Source organism: Amblyomma americanum, chromosome 6 (assembly GCF_052857255.1).
Source record: "Amblyomma americanum isolate KBUSLIRL-KWMA chromosome 6, ASM5285725v1, whole genome shotgun sequence".
In the NCBI taxonomy this organism is placed as follows: Eukaryota; Metazoa; Arthropoda; class Arachnida; order Ixodida; family Ixodidae; genus Amblyomma; species Amblyomma americanum.
This window is the reverse complement of record NC_135502.1, coordinates 34,479,504-34,499,866: the sequence shown is the minus strand read 5'-3', so window position 1 is coordinate 34,499,866 and position 20,363 is coordinate 34,479,504. Positions and strand designations below refer to the sequence as shown.

The 20,363-nt window shown below is 45.6% G+C and overlaps 1 protein-coding gene across 2 annotated transcripts in view; it reads right to left on the bottom strand.

Moving 5' to 3' along the window:
- The window catches only part of LOC144136583 (uncharacterized), a 37,750-nt gene that overhangs the window by 8,496 nt on the left and 8,891 nt on the right, over positions 1–20,363 (bottom strand). For both annotated transcript variants that reach the window (XM_077669040.1, XM_077669041.1), the window contains exons 7-11: positions 12,635–12,764; positions 8,855–8,949; positions 5,552–5,696; positions 1,557–1,762; positions 109–348 (exon numbers count right to left, since the gene is read on the bottom strand). In XM_077669040.1, coding sequence (XP_077525166.1) covers positions 109–348; positions 1,557–1,762; positions 5,552–5,696; positions 8,855–8,949; positions 12,635–12,764 — 816 coding nt within the window. The remainder of the gene's footprint in view (positions 1–108; positions 349–1,556; positions 1,763–5,551; positions 5,697–8,854; positions 8,950–12,634; positions 12,765–20,363) is intronic.

Sequence of the window (20,363 nt, the reverse complement as noted above, 5' to 3'; positions counted from 1 at the left end):
GTGAGACTGTCAGAACTAAAAACACCATGGCCACCAGAGAAGAACAGTAAGTTTGGTGGGAACGGTGTGCGAGAAGTTCCAACACAGATACCATTACTGCCACTGTACCTGCTCGCAGAGTTCTTTGTCCTGGCGGATGCAGCCCAGCAGCTTCTCCTTGGCTTCGTCAAGCAGTCTGAACACCTCCGCGGTGGCGGCAGCGTTCGTGACCTGATGCCTATGCAGGGATCGTGCATCCTCTATAGGGCGCAGGTCAAAGTCGTCCAGCACAGCCCGTGGAATTACATCGCTCAGGTGGGAAGCACACCTCTTGAAGCGCTCCTGAGCTTTCGTCTGCTCCTGACGAAGCTGCACCATGAATGGGTCAGCAGACGACATGCAATTAATGCGAATCCATTGGTTAAAGAACTGAGAGTTTATATACAGGGCCCTTTGTTTTCAGGGGGGGGTGGGTTTCAAAATAGGGGCGTAAAAATCGGGCTTTATTTGAAGAGTTCATATTAGGCGAGAAATCGAGCTTTTTAGAAATTACCACAAAATTCAGGGTTCTTTTTTTCGAATTATATTTCCAAAAGAAAAAAAAACGTAATAAAGAGCACAGAAAAACATGAAAAAAGCAGAAATTGCGATCAGTACCACCGTTGCTGTGCTCTTTTATATGAAAAGAGCTGTGCTTGCGTATGCTACGTCCGAAAATGGGCATGCATTCGGCATCAATTATGAATGACCTTTCTTCTAGCCAGCGGGAGGATCGGCAGGAATCTGCCGATCGCGCGTTCCATACGATTTTCATAGAAACCCGAGGTGGGTGGTGACTCATAGGGAGACGAAAAATAATTGTACCATTTCAATAGCTCTGCTCTTTGAGCCACACTGAAGGCATCTTTGAGACTCATGGGAACCAGGCCTGTCTGCCATGAAGAGCTACCTTCTAAAGTCGAGCACGTTTTCAACAAGGTGCATTTTTGTGTAGAAATCAGGTTTGACCCAATTTTTAAGAAATGTTTGTAGGGTGCAAGAATCGGGTAAATCAGGTTTTACCTGAAAACAAAGGGCCCTATATAGAGTCAAAGTTATAGAGCATAGGTGTGAAAATTTTTCAGCAATTAGTAGCTCATGCCATGTAGCCCTTGCAGACAGCCTGGAAATAACAGCGGCCCTGGGCAGTTCCCATCCTAAACCACATGCCGCAGGTTTTCATTTCAGGGTACATCTAGTGGCAGGCGCAAAAGTAGCTTTTTGCGCGACTCATGTGCCCTGTAAACTTTTGATGCCGGGTGTACATTACAAAAGTGTGCAAATGTCATACTTGTGCAATGTCGTCAACTGCTCCAAGTCAGAAAAATTCAGGAGCTAAACCAAACTGTAGAGAAGCCCGTTTACTTGTAGCTCATCATACTAGATTGCATTGTGTGGCACAGAATACAATACAGATACATTACTGTGGGCCACAGTGAGTATTTGACAACTGCACAAGCATTAGCATAGACAGAAAAATAGCTCGAGTGCCACTTTCGAAATTCACAAACCAGGAAATAACACCTGCACAAACGCACCATTTCACTGGCATTGTACCACTCTATGTTGCTCAGCTGATACTGTCCCTTGAGTGCCTCGAGCTGTGAACGTGCGGAGGTGATGTCCTGCTGGAGCCGCTGATCACGTTCCTGCAACGTCTCCTCGTCTTCCTGGCGGAGGCGTTGCTCTTGCTGCAGGGCCTGTGCCTCAGCCAGCTGCTCCTTTAGCAACTGCTTCTCGGCATCTGTGGAGCAATGCACACGCTCTTCTGAACTCGCTGAACCTACTGTGCACGCGCAGCCTTTATGAGAGGTGCTAGGAGATAACACTGCCAACCCATGCAGTGCGTTGCAGCATGCCTCAGACACTCTCGTACTGGAGAGGCTTCGTTACTCAGGAGTGTGCAGTAGGGATATAGAAGCAACTATGTTGATTTTACAGTGCTAGTTGTCGAAGCGGCGCCCCAGTAAAACAAAAAGAGCAGTGAGGTTGTTTGTGGAGAAAGAATGAAGGGAAAAAGCATAGCAGCACTTGACCCACTTAAACTCAGCTGCAAGGATGGGGAGGTTATGAGGGGACGAAAAGTGTAGGCTTTCAATACCACGTTCCAAAGCCATGTGTCGAGGCAGTGCTACCATTGATTCAGGGCACACTTTAGACATTTATCTGCAATTCTTTGCTGATTCTTGGCCCCCCACAACCCTCACAAAGAGCAGATTTGATTGGATGAAGACACAACAGGCATACTTTTCTGAACAAAAAAAAAGTAAAGAAAAAATTGACCAAATGTCTGCAAAAATAGCCATCTCTTGAAGGAGAGGAAAAAGGGCCTTAATTAAGCAGCGTTGCTTAATAGGCCCATCTACCATGACGCACGAGTTGGCCAAATGGCATCAGTTCTGAATGCTTCTCGCAGCTGCATAGTGCACACCTGCAAGTACCAATACAATAATTTTAACAGATATACATAACGCCAGCTGGCCTGCCCTATGTAGACACGTCTGCAACTTTAGGTTAGCAAGTGCCTTTTGTCAAGTTTTACCAGGTACCATTAAGCTGCAGATGTGTGTTTAGATTGGGCAGACTGACCTGTGTTATAACTATGGCTTGGACTCTTCGGTTTAAAGTTAAAAAAGAGAGATAAAGGTACACCAAACTAAATTTTCAAAATTCGGTTTTAATTATAAATGGCCAGTATTCTTTAACACACACACACACCATAACTAGTTAGCTGTTGATAAGATAAGCTACTGGTAGTGAGGATAGCAACAAATGATGAAAGACAAGGGCACAGGGAGATGGTACCGTTGGATTAAGTAGCGCAGTTCTGCATTTTGTGTAGGAGTTTGCGAATATTCAAAATTTCGAATATGAATAGAAAATTTTGTTATTCGGTTCGTATTCAATTTGAAAAATCAACATACAAGAATTTCCAAAGATTCGAAAATTTGAATATTTCCAAATATACGGCAGTGATCAAATAATGTCTGTTTATGGGGTTTACCGTCCCAAAGCGACTCAAGTTATGACGGGGATGCCGTAGTCGAGGACTCCAGAAATTTCGAACACCTGGGGTTCTTAAACGTGTACCAACATCGCACAGCACACAGGCCTCTAGCATTTTGCTCCATCAAAACGTGACTGCCGCAGCCGGTACTGAACCCGCGTCCTTCGGGTCAGCAGCCGAGCACTGTAATGACTGAGCCACCATGGCGGCTGATCAAATGAAGTGCCAACTCATGAATCCAACCGTGCCAAAACCACAATACATGGGAAAATTATCCGAAGATCAAATAATAAAGTGTGAGGGAAACAATACAAAGGCACCCTCTGTGCTTTCTTCCCAGTCTTCTATGGCATGAACAGATCACATTTGGACTCCAATAGGCTTGGACCTCGTAAGAAATTTTGCAAGTCAGCTTCTCATAGGTCCACCCTTCATCAAAAAAAAAAAAGATGGCGGACCACCCGCTTGGAACAATAAACGCGAAAGAGAATTTTTATTTATTTTTTATTTTCCCATAATGTGTTGCATGCACAACGTCCACATACGTGGTTCGTTCTACCGCCTTTACAAATCTTCCAGCATGAGCCCAGCCGCCTCGTTTCAGTTTAGGTTCGGTTATGATAGGTGGAAAAACCCGCTTGTGGGATTTCGCATGGGGCCCGCAAAGGTGGCCTGAGTCAAGGTGCAGCCGGCAGGGCAAGTGATTGTGTAAAAATCCTACCTATTCCATGGTGTGTTGCAACCGGCAGACCACTGACGTGTGTAACTGCAGGCATGACGACGAAAGTAGAGCCCCTATGTCGCCAGGCCAGAAAAATGGCCTAACCGTGTAGTTTCGGTTTCTGAGCTTCCTTGCCAGTCTGTACATTCGCGAGCAGTCTGAACCCATCTACACACCAATTTCAGACACTGGCTGCAGCGCCGCTGGGCATTTCTTTTGAAGCGAAACCTTCACATTGCTAGGTTTTCAAGAGGGCAGCGTCAGTGCAGTCACATGGCAGGTGGCAACTGCCCCATCGGGCATCAGGCATTTCATCGACGCTTTACGGACAATCCGTTCGGCAGTGTGTGTGGCATTTGTGAACGTCACCACGCAAAGGAAGTTTTTGCTTCTCACCAGGGTTAACCAAAGTTTAAACCACAGCTCATTTTTTTAGAAGCCCTCTCCCCATTACGACGCCAATACGCGTTCCTCTTGCTTGTGTTTGCTCTGCCCTTCCAGCACGCTGGAACTTTGTGCTCATCACAGACTTTTCGCTGTTCGTGCAAAGTAGCCTCCACATGAGGCTTCACCGCATTTTCAAATTTTCAGCAGTTTTCGTGCAAAAGTAGTTCTAGCCACACTCCCCGGGTTTCAGCAGTGTACATCTGTGTGAAGCCTCCGAGTAGCAAGTGTAACTGGATCGCTGGACACCTCAATCGCGCTGTGAGTGGGAGGTGTAGTACAGCTACCAACAGAGGCAGTTATGAGCCTTTCCTTTCCTCAATTAGACTACATTGATTATGAGTAAAGGAAAGGCGCATAACTGGCTCCTTGGGTCAGGGGACATTTTGAGGTATGTGGCCATGGTGTCCACACAATATTTCGTGCTTAGCAATGCTAAACCGCCAGCCATCCTTTCTTCCCAGGTGGGAGGCATTTAATAATTCGACCCTTGGAAAATTGAGGCATTTCTTTTGGTCCCTTGAAGTGCAAATCAATGAGGTTTCACTACCCATCGTGTTATTTTTAGTTGCCGGTCATGCACCATTAATGTACTTTTTTGTTACTCATTTTCCATGACCACAGTACAGGTTGCACATTGTTATGCTGTCTAATTAAGCAGTATATATTTCTGTGCACATTTTTTTTTTGTTATAGTGCTGAGTCAGTCTAGACTTGTTTACTGCTTTTGCAAAAACCATAGCCTGACAGAAAAAACAAACAAACGTTTACCTACTTATCTTTTTCTGAATTTTTTTCATACTGAACACATACTTGACATCTGATTCAATATTCAAAGGCACTTTTCTTTGTGTTTGCATCTGATCCATATGAAAAAATTCCAATATTTACCCAACTCTAGTTTTAATGCATTACTCCACTACTCTACACACCTCCCTGCAAGCTGTGAAGCTACAGCAGTCAACTTGTCAGGCCACTGCATAAAGGACCATAAAGTAGCCCACACCTGGAAACTGTTAGCAAAGTGATCTCTTTAGCTGTTCTGTTGCATACTGCACTAGTTTGTTGCATTATAAAAGTCCTTACCCAATTGCAAGCATATTGTCTATTTTTTTTTATTTCCCACAGATACAGTGCAGGAAAGTATAAAGTGTTAAAATAAAATGAAAGTGACATTAAAATTAAGCAGCTTGGTAATGCACTGAAAGCACTACAGGTCAACCAATCAAGGGGGCAAAATTAAAACAGAGCTATTAAAATTAAATGTGAACACAAGCTTGTTCAAACATGAAAATATTGAGTTGCTGGCTATTCAGCAAGAACCCCGTCTCAGTTCTATGAAGAACTAAAAGTGAACGCACTGAGAGCAACCAGTCTCTCCTCGTTCTTGGCCACCTCCGCACTCCTGGCTTCACAGTGGGCAGCCATTTCTTTGAAGTAGGTGTTGTAGTTCTCAATTTTCTTCTTTTTCATCTGCAGGTCTGCCTTGCGCATTTCATGGAGTTCCTGCAAGAAAACATGAACCAGACGGCTACAGCCAGCAACTCAGTTCACTGTTCCATGAAAAGTCGCAATGAAAGTTCCACGACTACAATATGAACTGTCACAGTAACTGCAAATAAATTATGTAAATTGAACCTCAGCACTGATGTAAACTGAACCTCAGGCCCTAAAGCCAGGAATCCTTGGGGCTGTAAAATTGCGAAAAAGTTATTTTTGGAAATAACATTTTTGAAATCTACAGACAACCTTCTACAAGTCATGAACTTTCATTTATTGGATCAAATTTTAGCTGTAATTCCAATTTATAATTCCATTTCATCCCTCATCTCACTGTTGTGACTTAATTTAGAACACAAATTTTTTACTGTCTTTAGGTTTACAATGAGGATAGCTAGGCATATAGGGAAGACTGCAATAATTTTTGTTGCAGCATGCTGCTAAATGATTCAGGGGGGTACAGGGATCAAATTACAAAAATTTTAGAAAACATCAGCTCTTGTCAACTCTGTCAGACCTACCAACACTGGAATTCAAAATGCTGTAAAATAACACAGTAGAATCCCAACTGATACGAATTTGTAAAATTATCTGGCCAAATTGCACTGTGTACAATGGGCAGAATTTCGGACGTTCTGAACGCTCTCCCGTGCCAATACAGATGATAGAATGCGGGAGCCACGGCTGCACCCATGAGCACCAAGCGCTGTTCTCACAATGTAAATGCTGTGATCATCACCACACAGTACACCACACCACCACCACCACGACCACCACACCACACCATCACCACAGTACAGGACATTTCTTGTGCACTTAGCGGCGGCGCACGGCGTACACATCACGTGACGCAGTGATCGCCAGACAACAGTCACAAGGTGTGCACCACGAGCACCGAGCGGCGGTACGCGACCTATAGATCACCGATGTCATGACAGCCAGTTGCACGGCAGACACCACAAGCAGTAAGCAGCAGTGCGTGAATGCATTTCCCATACTTCCCCATATGGATGTTTGTTTTTGGGCTATATAGATTTCGGATGATATGAGGTATTTTCATGATCCCGTGAGATTCTCATCATCAAGGTTCTACTGTATTGGCTTAATATGAAAGTACAGCCGGCCAAATCTCAAGCTATCGTGCGAAACACCCGCTTTTTCTGTGCTCCTGCACCTTATGATGGAGCAAACTTGCGAAAAGATAAAATCTAAGCACAGGATCACCAAGCCCGTGATTAATATTGAGCTTTCTGCAGGTTTGATTCATCGTAAAGCACAGCTGCACAGAAAAGGGGGCCGTCAGGCATGATTGCTAACATTTAGCCAGCTGTACTTTCAACACTGGATTCTTTGTACATTATATTATCTAGCCACATGTTAATAATCGTGTCTTAAAGCAACATAATATAAGCGCGCAATATCTTGAGAGCTGACATAGTGAAAAGGCAATTACATGTTTCAAATCAGCACAAAAACTGTGTAAGACTGAATAGTTTCATTACATTTGGCAAAAAAATTACAAAAATAGCTTCAAAACACCGATCCGTCCATTTTGCAACAATAATAGTAACAACAACGATGATGATGATGATGATGATGATAATAATAATAATAATAACATAAAAAAAAGGTATTGCAACTAATTCGGGCCAAACATGAACTGCTTTGAGAAGGAAATGGAGGAGAGGACTGAAGAAGCTTTATGGTGAAGCTCTATGGGGGGTTTAATCTCCCAAAAAGACTCGGGCTATAAGGGACGCCATAGTGAAGGGCTTCGGAATTTTCGACCAATATTGCACAATAAACGGGCGTTTAGAATTCTGCCTCCATCAAAATGTGACCGCCACGGTCGGGATAAAACCCAAGCTGTTCAGGTAAGCAGCTGAGCGACATAACTACTGAGCCACCACGGTGGAGAGAAGGAGGGAGACAGTTGCTATAGTGGTGAGCACCAGAATAATATTGGCAACCCGACATCAGAAACAGGTGTCTTCCTTTTGGCCTCCATCAAAAAGCAGCCACTGCAGTTGGGCTTTGATTTGCAATCTCACACTCTGCAGCCAAAGCGATCATGGCGGGAATACATGCACCGACAAATTTTTTGGGCTTCGTTTGGAACCCGAAAAATGGTCCAAATAATCAACAGTCTGAAGAATTCATGAACCAAAAAAAATCTCTCGACTGCAAAAAACAGACTTGAAAAATCACAAACTTCATCTTTTTCAGCGTTCTATTAGCAAGCAATATAATACGTATTTGTTTTTGTGTCTGCACTATCTTACGTCAACAATACCACACTGTGCAACACGGCTGTAGCTGATGCAGCAAGCACACTGCAATGCGTACTCCGTGCCGCTCTATGTGTTGCGAGAAGTGAAGACAGTCTGCTTTCCAGGGCAGCAACCATCATGAAAACCAAGACAGGCCCACAGTAAGAAAAGAGTAATTGAGAGCACCCCCATCCCCCACCGTCCCCCATCAACCCCATACCATGGGTGATGCCTGCCATAGACGGGCGCAGCCACTGTCCCGTTTTCAACATGATGATGAGCCCTGGTTCGAGTGCCTTTCTTTCACACCACCAAACAGCCAGTTGGTTGTGACAGCGATGCCCATTCACAGCTGTTATGTCTGAAAAACTAACTAACTTTCGGTTGAAGAAATGATCTCCATAGTATTGCTGACATCTATTCTAGTCCAAAAAAATTGCCAGCTACTGGTGACTTCAGGGCCAGCCTCCATTCAGCAGCAGGTAGTCACAGACGAAAATAGCCAGTTATTTTCGCAACACAGCTCAACATTTATGCTGGTTCCCTTCTGCCCTGCATGGCAGAATCAGAGCCAGCATGTTCGCTGAATTTGCTGAAAACAAGGTGATGATGCACAGGGAAAGATACGGCCCCTATTTTCTTAGCGCAGACTTGGCAATATGGATCAGCAAAGACGAAGACATTTCTTGACAACTAATTTGCGGTAACTAATGAAAAAATAGATTGCACCAATTGTGCAGTACAGCTAGGTCACTGAAGCATTAAATCTAGAGATAATATAAAAAAACACACAGGAAGACAGTGTGCGGAGGGTACCGAAAGACACGTTCCCTTCAAGCAGAAACAGAAAAAAAAGCCAGGTGAGATGAGGAAGTGAATGTGAATGGCACACACCAGGGCAGCAGTCAGTCTTTGTAGTTCCTTGTCTTGCTCAGCTAGTTTTTTCTCGAGGTCGTCTATGGGCTCCACAGGGCCAACCATCTCCAACACTGGACAAAAAAAAAAAGCCGGATTGATTATCAACACAACAACACATGCTGGAGAGTGCCCAGAGAAGGTCGTCCAACTCAACATCAAAAAAAAAAAAAATGGCAGCAGTGAGTGTTCAAGGTTTAAATACTGTCCAGTTAAAGAGAAGAGGCTCATGGACTAAAAATGTTAAGAGCGCAAGCTCTTATTAGCTCGTCCCTCAGTTTCTCGCAGTGAGAGGGACGTCCCCCTCTGGACTTTAGGGAACAGGAGGAGGAAGGTAGGAGGAGATGGGTGGCTTGGGAGTGGTTGGTTCGAAATGCCCCACCGCACGAGGATGGGCACAAGAGACACCAGGTCTGGCTTCTTTTGCTGTCACACCACAGCTAGTGCTCAAATGTTCAATTTTGCACTCATAATTGTCCCGTGAAATTTTTTTCATTAATGAAGTCACAATTATAAAATAATCAAGGAGCTTGTACTTTTGTGTGCAAATTCCAAATATGCCATTTAGTTTTATGTAAAGCAAGTTCACAGTTAAGTTAAGTTCACAGCAAGTTAAGTTTTATGTGATGTACAGTTTTTGTCATGTACTTTCAAGAAATTTTACTGTAGGGAACTTCCTCATAAGCATGCAACTGAAAGTGATCCAATTGGATGAACTCACTTTGGAGCAGCCAAAAGTGCCTTCTGATGCAGAAAAGTGAGCATGTGGCACAGACACATACGACATTTTCCTACGTATAAGGCTTTTTTTTCCCGGATTTTTCAATGGTGCGACATACACAAAAAATGACGCATCACCGTGTGCCATCTTTTGCCATTCTCAGTAACCATCTTTGAAAAGAACGACATGTTAAACAGCAATCAAATTGAGTTATTACAGAGCTTTAGTACAGTGCGATGGTTTACCGCGATCAACTTCAGCGAGGACCCAGCGGCGTCTGCGTAGTGGCAGGTGTGTTCCTTGGGGCGATCTGTGCATGAGCAAATAGCTCTCTGTGGAAAATGTTCACGGTAGAGGAATGTGTATTGTGCTAAGCTAAAATTGTATTTTTGAAATACTACCCTACGGGTAAAATCACAATATCGCAACCACTGGACTGATCGTTGCGGTGGCCCGCGCTTCTTGCTTCCACATCCAGCCCAGTCATGTTTTAGAAAAATTCAATTTCAGTGCCATACCATTATTGCTTCGAGCGCGTCATGCGTTTGTTCTTGCTCAACATGACACCGCCTGCCTGGCGAAGAAGCTACGATGAAAATATGAAGCTGCATGCCATTCAATATGCGCTGGAGAACGGGGGAACAAGCTGCAGGGTGTGGGGACCTGCCCTGCAGCCCCCTGAGTTTGCTTTCCCTCGAGGCACCGTGCAGCGGCAGTCTCACCTCGAGGCTGAGCGCATTCCCTTGTCAGTTACATTAACTGGCAAGAGAGGGCGCCAGCATCGCTACGCGGGAGACTGCCCAAGCCAGCGCGCGGGAGAGGGGGGCTTCGGCTGGGATCGTCGGCGCGGGTGGACGTGTCACTCGCGGCTCCGCTCTTCGCCGGCGGGCCGAGGAAGCGACGGGGAGACAGGCTCCCGTACTCGTCCCGTCCGGCCTTCGGAGGATATATCCCTTGCCCTAGCGCGGGCGAACATTCGCTCGGAACCTTGCTGGTGAGTCGGACGACCTTGATTCATTAGCGTACCTTGTTGCTAGCTGGCGTTATTGTTGCTGTAGCAATAAATGCCTGTTTGTGTCACCCAGTGTGTCGTTCCTTTGTTCCCTCAGAGCAAGGCCCGCCGTGGTCGGCGAGCGCTCGGTAGCGTACGCGATCACGGGGTGGGGTACGGGCGGTTTTGAACCGTGTCAGCCACGATTGAGTGGGGAGAACGTACTTATCTCCCCAATTCAACCCCACAAGGGAGACAGCTTGACGTGAGCGAAATAATTATCCAGGACGGACCGAAGTCTGCAAGATTGCTCCAATTGATGAAGCTAACAAATAAGGTAGGCCATGGGAAGAAGGCCACTGTCACAGCGCAAGGATCATGATTGTAGGAAAGCTGCCTCACAGATATATTTCAGTCATGCTCTCAGATGAAGAGATCCTCAGCACATTTTTATAGCACTTACCAAATGTGAACAGGTGAGTCCTTTAGACCGTGAGAGAAGCTGAGAGTAGGTGAAAAGACAACTACCTGGCGCAGGAAAGATCCCAGCCCATGGCCTCCGCATGTTATGTTATGTGCTCTAGCAACTAAGCTGCGGCAGTGGCTATCACAAATGCTCACAACAGAAGCCTTGCATAATGTATTATAAATTCACAGGGACAGGACTGAAAAAAAAAAAAAAAAAGTGCGAACCGGGAAACGTAATACCCGGGAAGTACGCATAGGAAAAGATCTACGTTGTTGCCTGCAGCTTTTTGTTTGTTTTTGTTCTAGATTTAGTAAGGAGAACATGCTTCTCTGCAATTTGCACGGCTTTGTGGATCTTGCGACTTCTCGCATGCACAGATAATTCTAAACACCCTGCAAAGGCTCCCCACCGACCTGAGCAGCTGTTTGTGGAAGGGAGGCAATAACGAAAAGGCCAGGCACACGAAGCAGGCGAAAGGCACAAATGAGCGCTTCTGCACTATTTTTGCAGTGGCCACTTTAACCCTACACAATCCTCCTCTATTGGGACCTAGAAATATTATTAAGCTGCAGGCAACAAAAAATATGCAGATGACATAAACATGCCCCTGGGCCAACCCACACAACTGCATCCCGTACAGCTCTGCCCGCCTGTGCACAGCTTGCAGCGGCACAATTTCGTTTTCCTGCCTTCAGTCTCTCGTGCTCACATTGTGGTGGTGATGGAACTGCACTAACAGCCGGAGTAAAATTCACGCCACTCATAAGCGTGCCGAGCGTCGCCGTGGATGCGCCATTGAATACCATTGTGGCCAATCAGCGATGGTGTCAAGTTCTGCGCAGTCCCTGTTCTGCGCAGACTTAATGTGGACTGTCAAAATTCTGGCATGGGGTGCACCACTAACGCAAAGTGGAATTTACAACATAGCATGCAGGAAATCTGCCACAGTTTTGATGTAACAGCTGAGTTTGTATTGCATGGGTTTCTATGAGAGGTTAGACAGAACTGTTGCAAAAAAATGTAGCAGCAGGGAGAATGCATCACCTTGGAATTTAACAGTGGGGTTCTACCGTATTTGAAATCTGTGCACAAAAATGCATGTTCCCTGAAGATTCCACCACAGACTTTATTAATAAACGTTTTAGGCCCAAGACCATCCTCCACCCATTAAGAAAACTGTGCAGCTGAGGTGGCTGCACAATCACTCACCGAGAAACTGTGTATAAAAGTTTGGAACAGCCAGGTGCAGTTCCATTGACAAATGTCAACAGTACAGTGTAAGTAAATGCTTTTTACCAAGACCACACAAGCACATGGGTGCAGTAAACACTCCCTCATTCAACACCAAAAGCAACTATCTGCACAACAGAAAACTACCAGTCCATCCTGTCACTAAGAGCTAGCCTGAATTAAGAAGAGCTCGATCTTAAATCCATTCTTGGACATGCCTAAGTCATGACCACTGTTTTCATGCCTCATCAGCTGTTGACAAGGGCCACAGTCAATTGGAACAAAAAAAAGAAAAGAACTGGCAGTGCATCGGCCCCAGCTTTGCTGCCAGCACAAAAATAAACTTACCAAGGGCATCCAGCTCCTCGTCATCAACGTCGGTGTCATCATCATGCTTATCGAGCATGAATCGCAGCAGGTTTCCCATGCTGCCATCGCCACACTGCTGACTCCCAGGGGACCCAAAAGGCAAGTCCGGCTAGACGTGCACAAAAATGGAAAACATCCCACATGTCGCGTCAGAGCATGTCACACGTCACGTCACAGCATGCAAGCAGCAATTTCAGTGCATTATGGTACTGAAGGCTGAACAGTTGCTGCCACTGTACTGACCTTCCTGCAATTCCTGAAGCACGAACCATTACATTTTTTTAGTGTGCTAGCACTCAGATTGGCCATTCCTTGTATTTAGCCAATGTTTGTTTGTCTGAAGCCTGCCACCGGGTTATGGGCACCCTGTCCAGGTGTTTGTTGTGTGCCTGCATGTGTGCACATGTGAACACACACATCACACGTCACAAGGACACATGACCTAGGTGGCACGTGGATGATAGGCAATGTAAAACAAAGGCTATATAGCGCTAGCGCGCCTAATTCATATTTGGCCTAGCTATGCAAATGAAGCTTCTTTTTCTGTTGGTGGCAGTCAAAAGCATGACCTTATCTACGAGGTTCCCGCGTTCAGAGACAGTGATCTTTTTGCAGCTGTGGTTGGTGGGGACAGATTACTGTTGAACTGCCAGCACAAGGCTTGTTTCCACAAATGACAGTATGCTGCAGTATGTAATTGATCACCTGATCACAGCATACTGTATTTACTCGAATGTAACGCGACTGCAAATGTAACGCGAGGGGTGACTTTATATGCTGCCCAGCGGGAAAAAATAAAACCACGAATGTAATGTGAGGCTAAAGGAAGCAAAACAAAGTACCTTTATTAGACATCGTGGCCAACATGTTTATTCAACTTCCTTGCTTTCGGAGGCAGAGTTCTCGGAAACGGAGACTTTTTCGCTATCGAAGTCCCCTGGTAACTTCTGCCGTATCGATGTTGTTCGCCGCAGAGATAATCCATTCCTCTTCATGAATGTTTGGCCCACCCGTGAAATGCTCTGAACTTCCCATCTCCCGAGCAACGTCTCCAACTTTCCAACGGATTAGCTCAACACTGACCCCCACGAGACGCGTTACGCTGCTTGATAATAAAGTCCACCACTTTTTCCCAGCCCGACGTGATGGCCGTGGCAAGGCCCATGAAATCCTGTGCAGTCGGGCTCAAATTTAAAAAGCCCCTCTCGCTGCAGCCATGGATGATTGACTAGCTGAAGTCAAGTCTTCAAGCTGCTGTAGAATTCCCGACCTATTCAGCTAACAGGATCGCTTTTCTCTTAAAATGAGCTTTGTACTGAGCACGATGTTTTGCCCATCGTGTGCACTGAATCAATACACTGCGAGCGACGCCACAAGAACACGATGCAGCAATGCGTTGAGCACGCGGTCGCAATGGACGCAAAAAAATGACAGAGAACAGCACTTTGACTTTGGATGGATGAGGATTTGGCTAACGTGGGACCCATGTTGCCAGCATAAGATCGCAAAACTGCGGAAACCGAAACCAAGCTGATTGCTTTGAAATGGCTGCACCATGGCACTGCTTTAGGCCAATCAAAGTGCGGTATTCAATTACAGTCATCGACCGATATTTTGGACTTGAAGGGACCCAGAAAATGGTCCGAATAATCAAACAGTCTGAAAAATCTATGAAGTACAAAAAAACCACTTTATTGAGATGAAATCGGCTTAATAATGTTACTGATTTTACCTCGCGACAAATTTCTCTTGCTGGCGACAATTTGCGCCTGTATTTGCACCAAAGTTGTGCTTTCACTCTACACGCTAGACAGCAAGGTCACCGCATTTAGTTGGTATACTTCCCACACTTCTTTGACGGACCCGGCGGGGCCATGTTGTCCACAACCAGAGTGTGCACCACACCGCTCGTCAAACACACGCAAAGATAAGGCACTTTTCGTTCAAAGTGGCGGAACTGCCGGACGCAATCACAAAACGGCGAAGGGATGTTAACTTCGTGAAGACTGAGAGCCACTCGGTCGACGCGGTCAGAGGAACCCAAGTGACAAAACGACGAATGGCAAACGTATGAGACTCGCCGCGGTGGCTCAGTGGTTAGGGTGCTCGGCTACTGATCCGGAGTACCCGGGTTGGATCCCGACCGCGGTGGCCGCGTTTCGATGGAGACGAAACACTAAGGCACCCGTGTGCTGTGCGATGTTAAAGATCCCCAGGTGGTCGAAATTACTCCTCTTTCTTTATTCCTTCTCTCAGTCCTTCCTTTATTCCTTCCGGCCGAGATGCGAGATAGCTGCTGCACAATTTCCTTCCCCCAAAAACCAATTTTCAACGTATGGGACAAGCATATAGTGAACTAGAAGTGGTCTAGTGGTGCAAACGGATGCGCGCAGCAGCGGAGCGGCTGAAGCAAAACGCCTCTCCTAGCCGCAAGGGGCGCTACCACGCCTTTTACAAGCTCCGCGCCTCTGCCGCCGTGCTGTCCGGGCAGTAGGAACGGCTCATCACTTGATTTTTCACGCCTCACTGCTGGTGTTCTAAGTCCCAATTCTGCGTCTGTTAACAAGCTTCATTTATTTCTGTCGCCCCTGAGTGCATGGGAAAACCAGACTAATGAAATGCAAGGCTTTTATAAGCAAGCTGACAGCTACAGGACTGCGTGCGACACTGTTTAGCGTGTTGTCACCAATAGAGCGTGCAGGTTTCAGTTACCTGATGACAGGTAGAGAGAGCCAGGATCCGGCTGGGCATCTTATCAGAATTGTGCGCCAGTCTTCGTTCTGGCTGCAATACCCATACCCAGCGCCTGAGCAGACAATCCCAGTTATACTGTAATCTGCCTTGCATTTAACAACCTTTCCTACTCAGTTTCTACGGGAAACCTCGAGCCTGGCATCCAATGCCATTTTGTACGCAGATGCTGGCCAGCAAAGCTGTCCCAGTGGCACGCAGGAGCTTGACGATAAATTCCAGATGCAGACAACATGCAGGTGCAGCAGGCGCAGCACTTAATTCTGAAAATACCACCATACCATTCAACTTCCACTGCAGCATCAAGTGATAGGCAGCTAATATTCTAATAGAGAAGCTTGGGCGTGTTGGTGGTGGATCATTCTTAAAACACAGCGCTAACAATTCGAGGGAAGAGGCGATGGAAAGAAACGTGAACAGAGCGGAGCCTATAGGCGCTCCGCTGTTCGCATTTCTTTTCATCGCGCTTTTACTTCGGTGGTAGCTAAGAGATGCCAGAGTCGTCCGTAATGCTTTCTAGGATGACTTTAACATCTTTTTCTTACCATGGTAAGAAAAAGATGTTAAGAAAAAGATATTAAGCCCAGGTAAAAGCGCGATCAAAATGAATTCCAACAGCGGAGCGCATAGGTGCCGGCTTGGTCGCGTTTCTCTCCAACGCGATAGTACAGACAAGCGTGCATGTGTACGCCTCGTCTATGCGCGCTCGTGTTGTTAGCGCTGTTTCGTATTGTTAGCTGCACAGTTATGTAGCAAAAAAAAAAAAAAAGATGGCGTCTTGAAGACGGGCTGTGAAGGCTGTCTGAATTTGCTTCTAATGACCAAAGAAGCGACAACGAACTCAAGCCAGCTGAGTTCACTCGCGTGAACAACAAGGGTGACCTTCGTCCCTCTGCAGGGCCCCCTCTACAAATTGTAGCTGACCTGGAAAATACTTACATGACATGCCTTAGCCTCCTATAAAGCTACATGCAGACAGTACCCTTCACATTGTACAGGTGTTTAAGGCAAAAACAGAGATGTGGCCCTATGGCCACTGTGAAAATTTGGCAGCCGAGCTCACTGCTGTAGTGCCTATAGCTATCACTACTTTTTACGTAACAAAAACCGCCGCCTTCCATTTCTGAATTACCGGAAGTAAAAAGATTCTGAGTACCAGAAAATTAGCCTAGTCGGTGCGCTTAGACCTGTAAAGGACCTGTTGGGGTGAAATTCCATTTCACATAATTTCGGCTGGTTGCTCGGAGAATGTGCCTGCCAGGAAGCGAAGATTTGCTATAATTTTTATTTTAAAAATATTTGCACTTACAATGCAAGCCTTGCGTAAAATTGGGGTGAAAATGTTTTAATCGTGTGTAAATTTTTGTGAATAAAATGCGTTTCTAAGGCCGCTGAACCGCTTCAGGAAAAGTTATTTAGGAGATCACTCGTACAGTGCCCTCACAGATGAATCACTAGGGTAGCTCAATAGTCGCATGTAAACAAAATCAGCTCAGTAAGAGATGCGCTCAAACAAATTACACCAGCAAAACTGTGAGCATTTCCCATTGCCCTTTGTTGGTAGCAGAAGGCATAGAGTGACGCAATTTTTCATAATCGCCAAAATGCTCAAAGGGGCACGGTGGGGGAAAAAAAGGTGCCTAGGAGGTTACGTTGAAGTTAGTTGAAGCCAATGGCATGCAGGTTTCTTAACTAGGAGCGTATGATGCACCCCGTCGTTACAACGATGCGGAGAAACGTACACAAGCTCCTGAAACAGCAGCGACGGCGCCGCTAGAAAAAGTTGCAGTGGCGCCATCTGGTGGCGTCTACACCAAAGAGCACGCCCGCACCCTCCCGTTCGCGCCACTAGACCAGCATTCTAGTTCGCTATAGACAAGCAATAACTGCCTGCGACAACGTCGGCGACAAAAACAAGTTGACGGCGATGACAATCCGGCTGCCACCTCGAAGTGTCAGAGATCGCAGGGACCTCTACTGGCAACAATGAGGTACCGAAAGTATGTCAAGCTAATCCAACTGCAGCGTAAATCCACCTCAATCCAAGATGGCACCTTTTGCGCTGGCGAAAAGCCGATAAGATGGCCGATTTTGGCCCGCAGGTGACTGAAATTAGTCCGAAAAATCGAACTTTCGGGCTTTTGATGTCCGAAATATCCGCCGCGAATATGTATGTGCTTCTATGGGGTGACTGATGGCGCCTCATTGAGGTCCGAAATATCCTACAAGTCCAAATTATTGGAGTCCGAATTACCCGTCGACTACTGTATAACACGAGGGTAGACTAAGGAGGAAAAATCAGGGAAAAAAGTCGCGGTACATTCGAGTAAATACGGTAGTACAGTTATGTACACATCGCAGTCACTTATAAAGCACAACAGTGTTGCCACCTATACTCCGTTTCATGCATAGGAGGCAACGATGCAAAGGCTGCGGAAGTAGCGCGCCCGCGAAGCCATATTACTCCGCCGCGCATCATTCATTCTCCTCAAAGCCTCAGTGACTGTTTGGATGAAAACAGAGAGCGGTATAAAATGAAGTGGTAGCGCTGAAAATTACTGTTGAAGCTGTGAAGTGCTCAATACTCAGACCTTCTTGTTATAATTTTCACTGAGCGTGAACTACTCTTTAGACATGGATGGAGTAAAAGCGATTAGCCTTACCAGCCACGTACCAGGCCGCCAATGTCATTCTTACTTCTTGGGGTCTCGATGATTTGTAGAACGAAAATGTGGCAAGTAAAGTGAAGTCCAGGAGATTCCTATTCATGGCACTCAAGATCTGTCAGAACAAAATATGCTAGTAGGGCGGACTACTTTTTGGGCGCAGACTTCGCTTGCGCGAACAGGCGCACTAGCCTTGACAGTGTTGCCTGCTAGGTATGAAACGGAGTGTAGCAAGCTCGTTTTTGCACCTGAAAACGTTGAATTGCAAAGGAATAGCAGCAGCAGCCATAGCAGCAAGAGCTATCAAAATAAAGAGGTGAAAGGAAAAATATGGTTTTGCTGCTCATATGCACAGATTCCCTCAACATAGAAATGTGCTGAAAAAAAAAAAGTATTCCATGTGAGCAATTTGAGAGATACAAACTCCTTTGAATTCTGGCGTCCAAGAGAAAAACTTCCCACCTTTTCATCTCACACCTACTTAGTGCACAGCTACTTATTGAGCTGTAAGTGGTGCCATAGTAGTGTGAAGCTGTGAATTTGCAACCGGGTTGTGTCTTAGTACAATAAGAGCCAAAACCTGGCTGCAGTGACCAGGCAATAAATTAATGAACTTGCACTCAGCGGCCGAACACCACCACTGTTCAGCAGATGCCAAGCGAAAAGGATGCTTGGTAGAAGAACAGCTGGGCATTGACATGTCCATGCCATATTCCTTGCATGCCGGCAAGCAACAAAAATGGTTCAGGAAATTGTCAAGAGAGGGAAGCATGTTTTACAACAGACTCGGCAAGTGATGACCAAAAAGATGCTCAATTTCCACCTTGACAAACTGCATTACAAGGCTGTGTCCAATTACATCTAGTGAACTAGTGATTGGCTAGCTGAGTAATACAGGATGCTGCAGACCACAGTCCAGTGTTAACAACTGCTGTTTTTTTTTTTTTAACTGTATCCTACTATAGCCCCCACTGTGGGATACAGAGAGAAAAAAAAGACAGTGAAAAAAGGAAGGTAGATAAATGCCATATTCAATCAGGACAAAGTTAGTTTGTTTCATGCTCTCAGTCCCAAGCTCGCTTCATGCCTAGTACAATAAATGCTCTATCTGCAATTATCCTCCTTTCTGAAAGGTTGCTTTATTCATTATTTTCACATAACATATATATTTACACACCTAGAATGCTCTCATATCTTTTGCAGAAGCGTGCATATTTTGCTGGTCCCTTTAAGTTTGCCTTAAAGGTGCACTAAAGAGGAATCTGAACTCATCTTTTTACCGCGGGAACTCTATCTACATGTTCCGGGCATTCTTAGAAACTTCGTCCTGTGCGGAGAATTATTGTCTTGTGCGGCCGACTGCCCTAATTAAATCGGATTAAACAGCCCGGCTCCCGCCTTTTTTTGAACTCAACACGGTAGGTAGGCGGAGTCAACCAACACGTGGAGTGCCTTTCAGCTAGTCCAGTGGCGGCTTCGCTTTCACTTTTTTGTTTTTTAGGTTTCTGTGAACAAACAGTTTCAGTCACAGACAATATAGCTGCAAATTAGGCCCACAGAAATAAAAATACACGTGGACTTTATGATTTACGTATCACTCCGCCAATGGCGGAGCGGCAAGCCGCCACGGGACTGGCTGACGCGTTGGTTGACTCCTCCTACCTACCGCCTTGAGTTCAACAAAAGGGCGCGAGCCGGGACGTTTAATCCAATTTAATTAGGGAAATCGGCTGCACAGGACAATAATTCGAAGTTTCTAAGAATGCCCAAAACGTGTAGATAGAGTTCCTGCGGTAAGAAGACGAGTTCAGATTCCTCTTTAGTGCACATTTAAGTTTGCCTTAAAGGGAGTCCATTGTATACGAAAGAATTGAATAATTCCTTTGCTCTTATGCATTAAAAGCTCTCATACATACATTTGACATGGCATGATTTGTGCAGTAACACAAAATAGGAAAAGCAAAGAAAATCAAATCAAAAGAAAGAACACTGCTCATTTTTGCTGATGAGGCCAAAATGCCAAAGCAGTTGATCTTGAAACAGCACCCCTACGACGAGCTGAAAATGAGCTCATGGAACACATCCTGTGCTCCCTTCTGTGTAGGTGCAAGCAACAGCTAGTACACCACGTTGTCAGTTAAGCTAATAGCATTGCTAACAACAACTTAATACAACACCTAACTCACAATGGCAGTTATTAACTAGGCTAATAGCATTGCTAACAACAAGCTAATACAACAGCCAACTCAGAGCGGCAGTGCGCCATAAACCAGACATCTTGATATTAATTG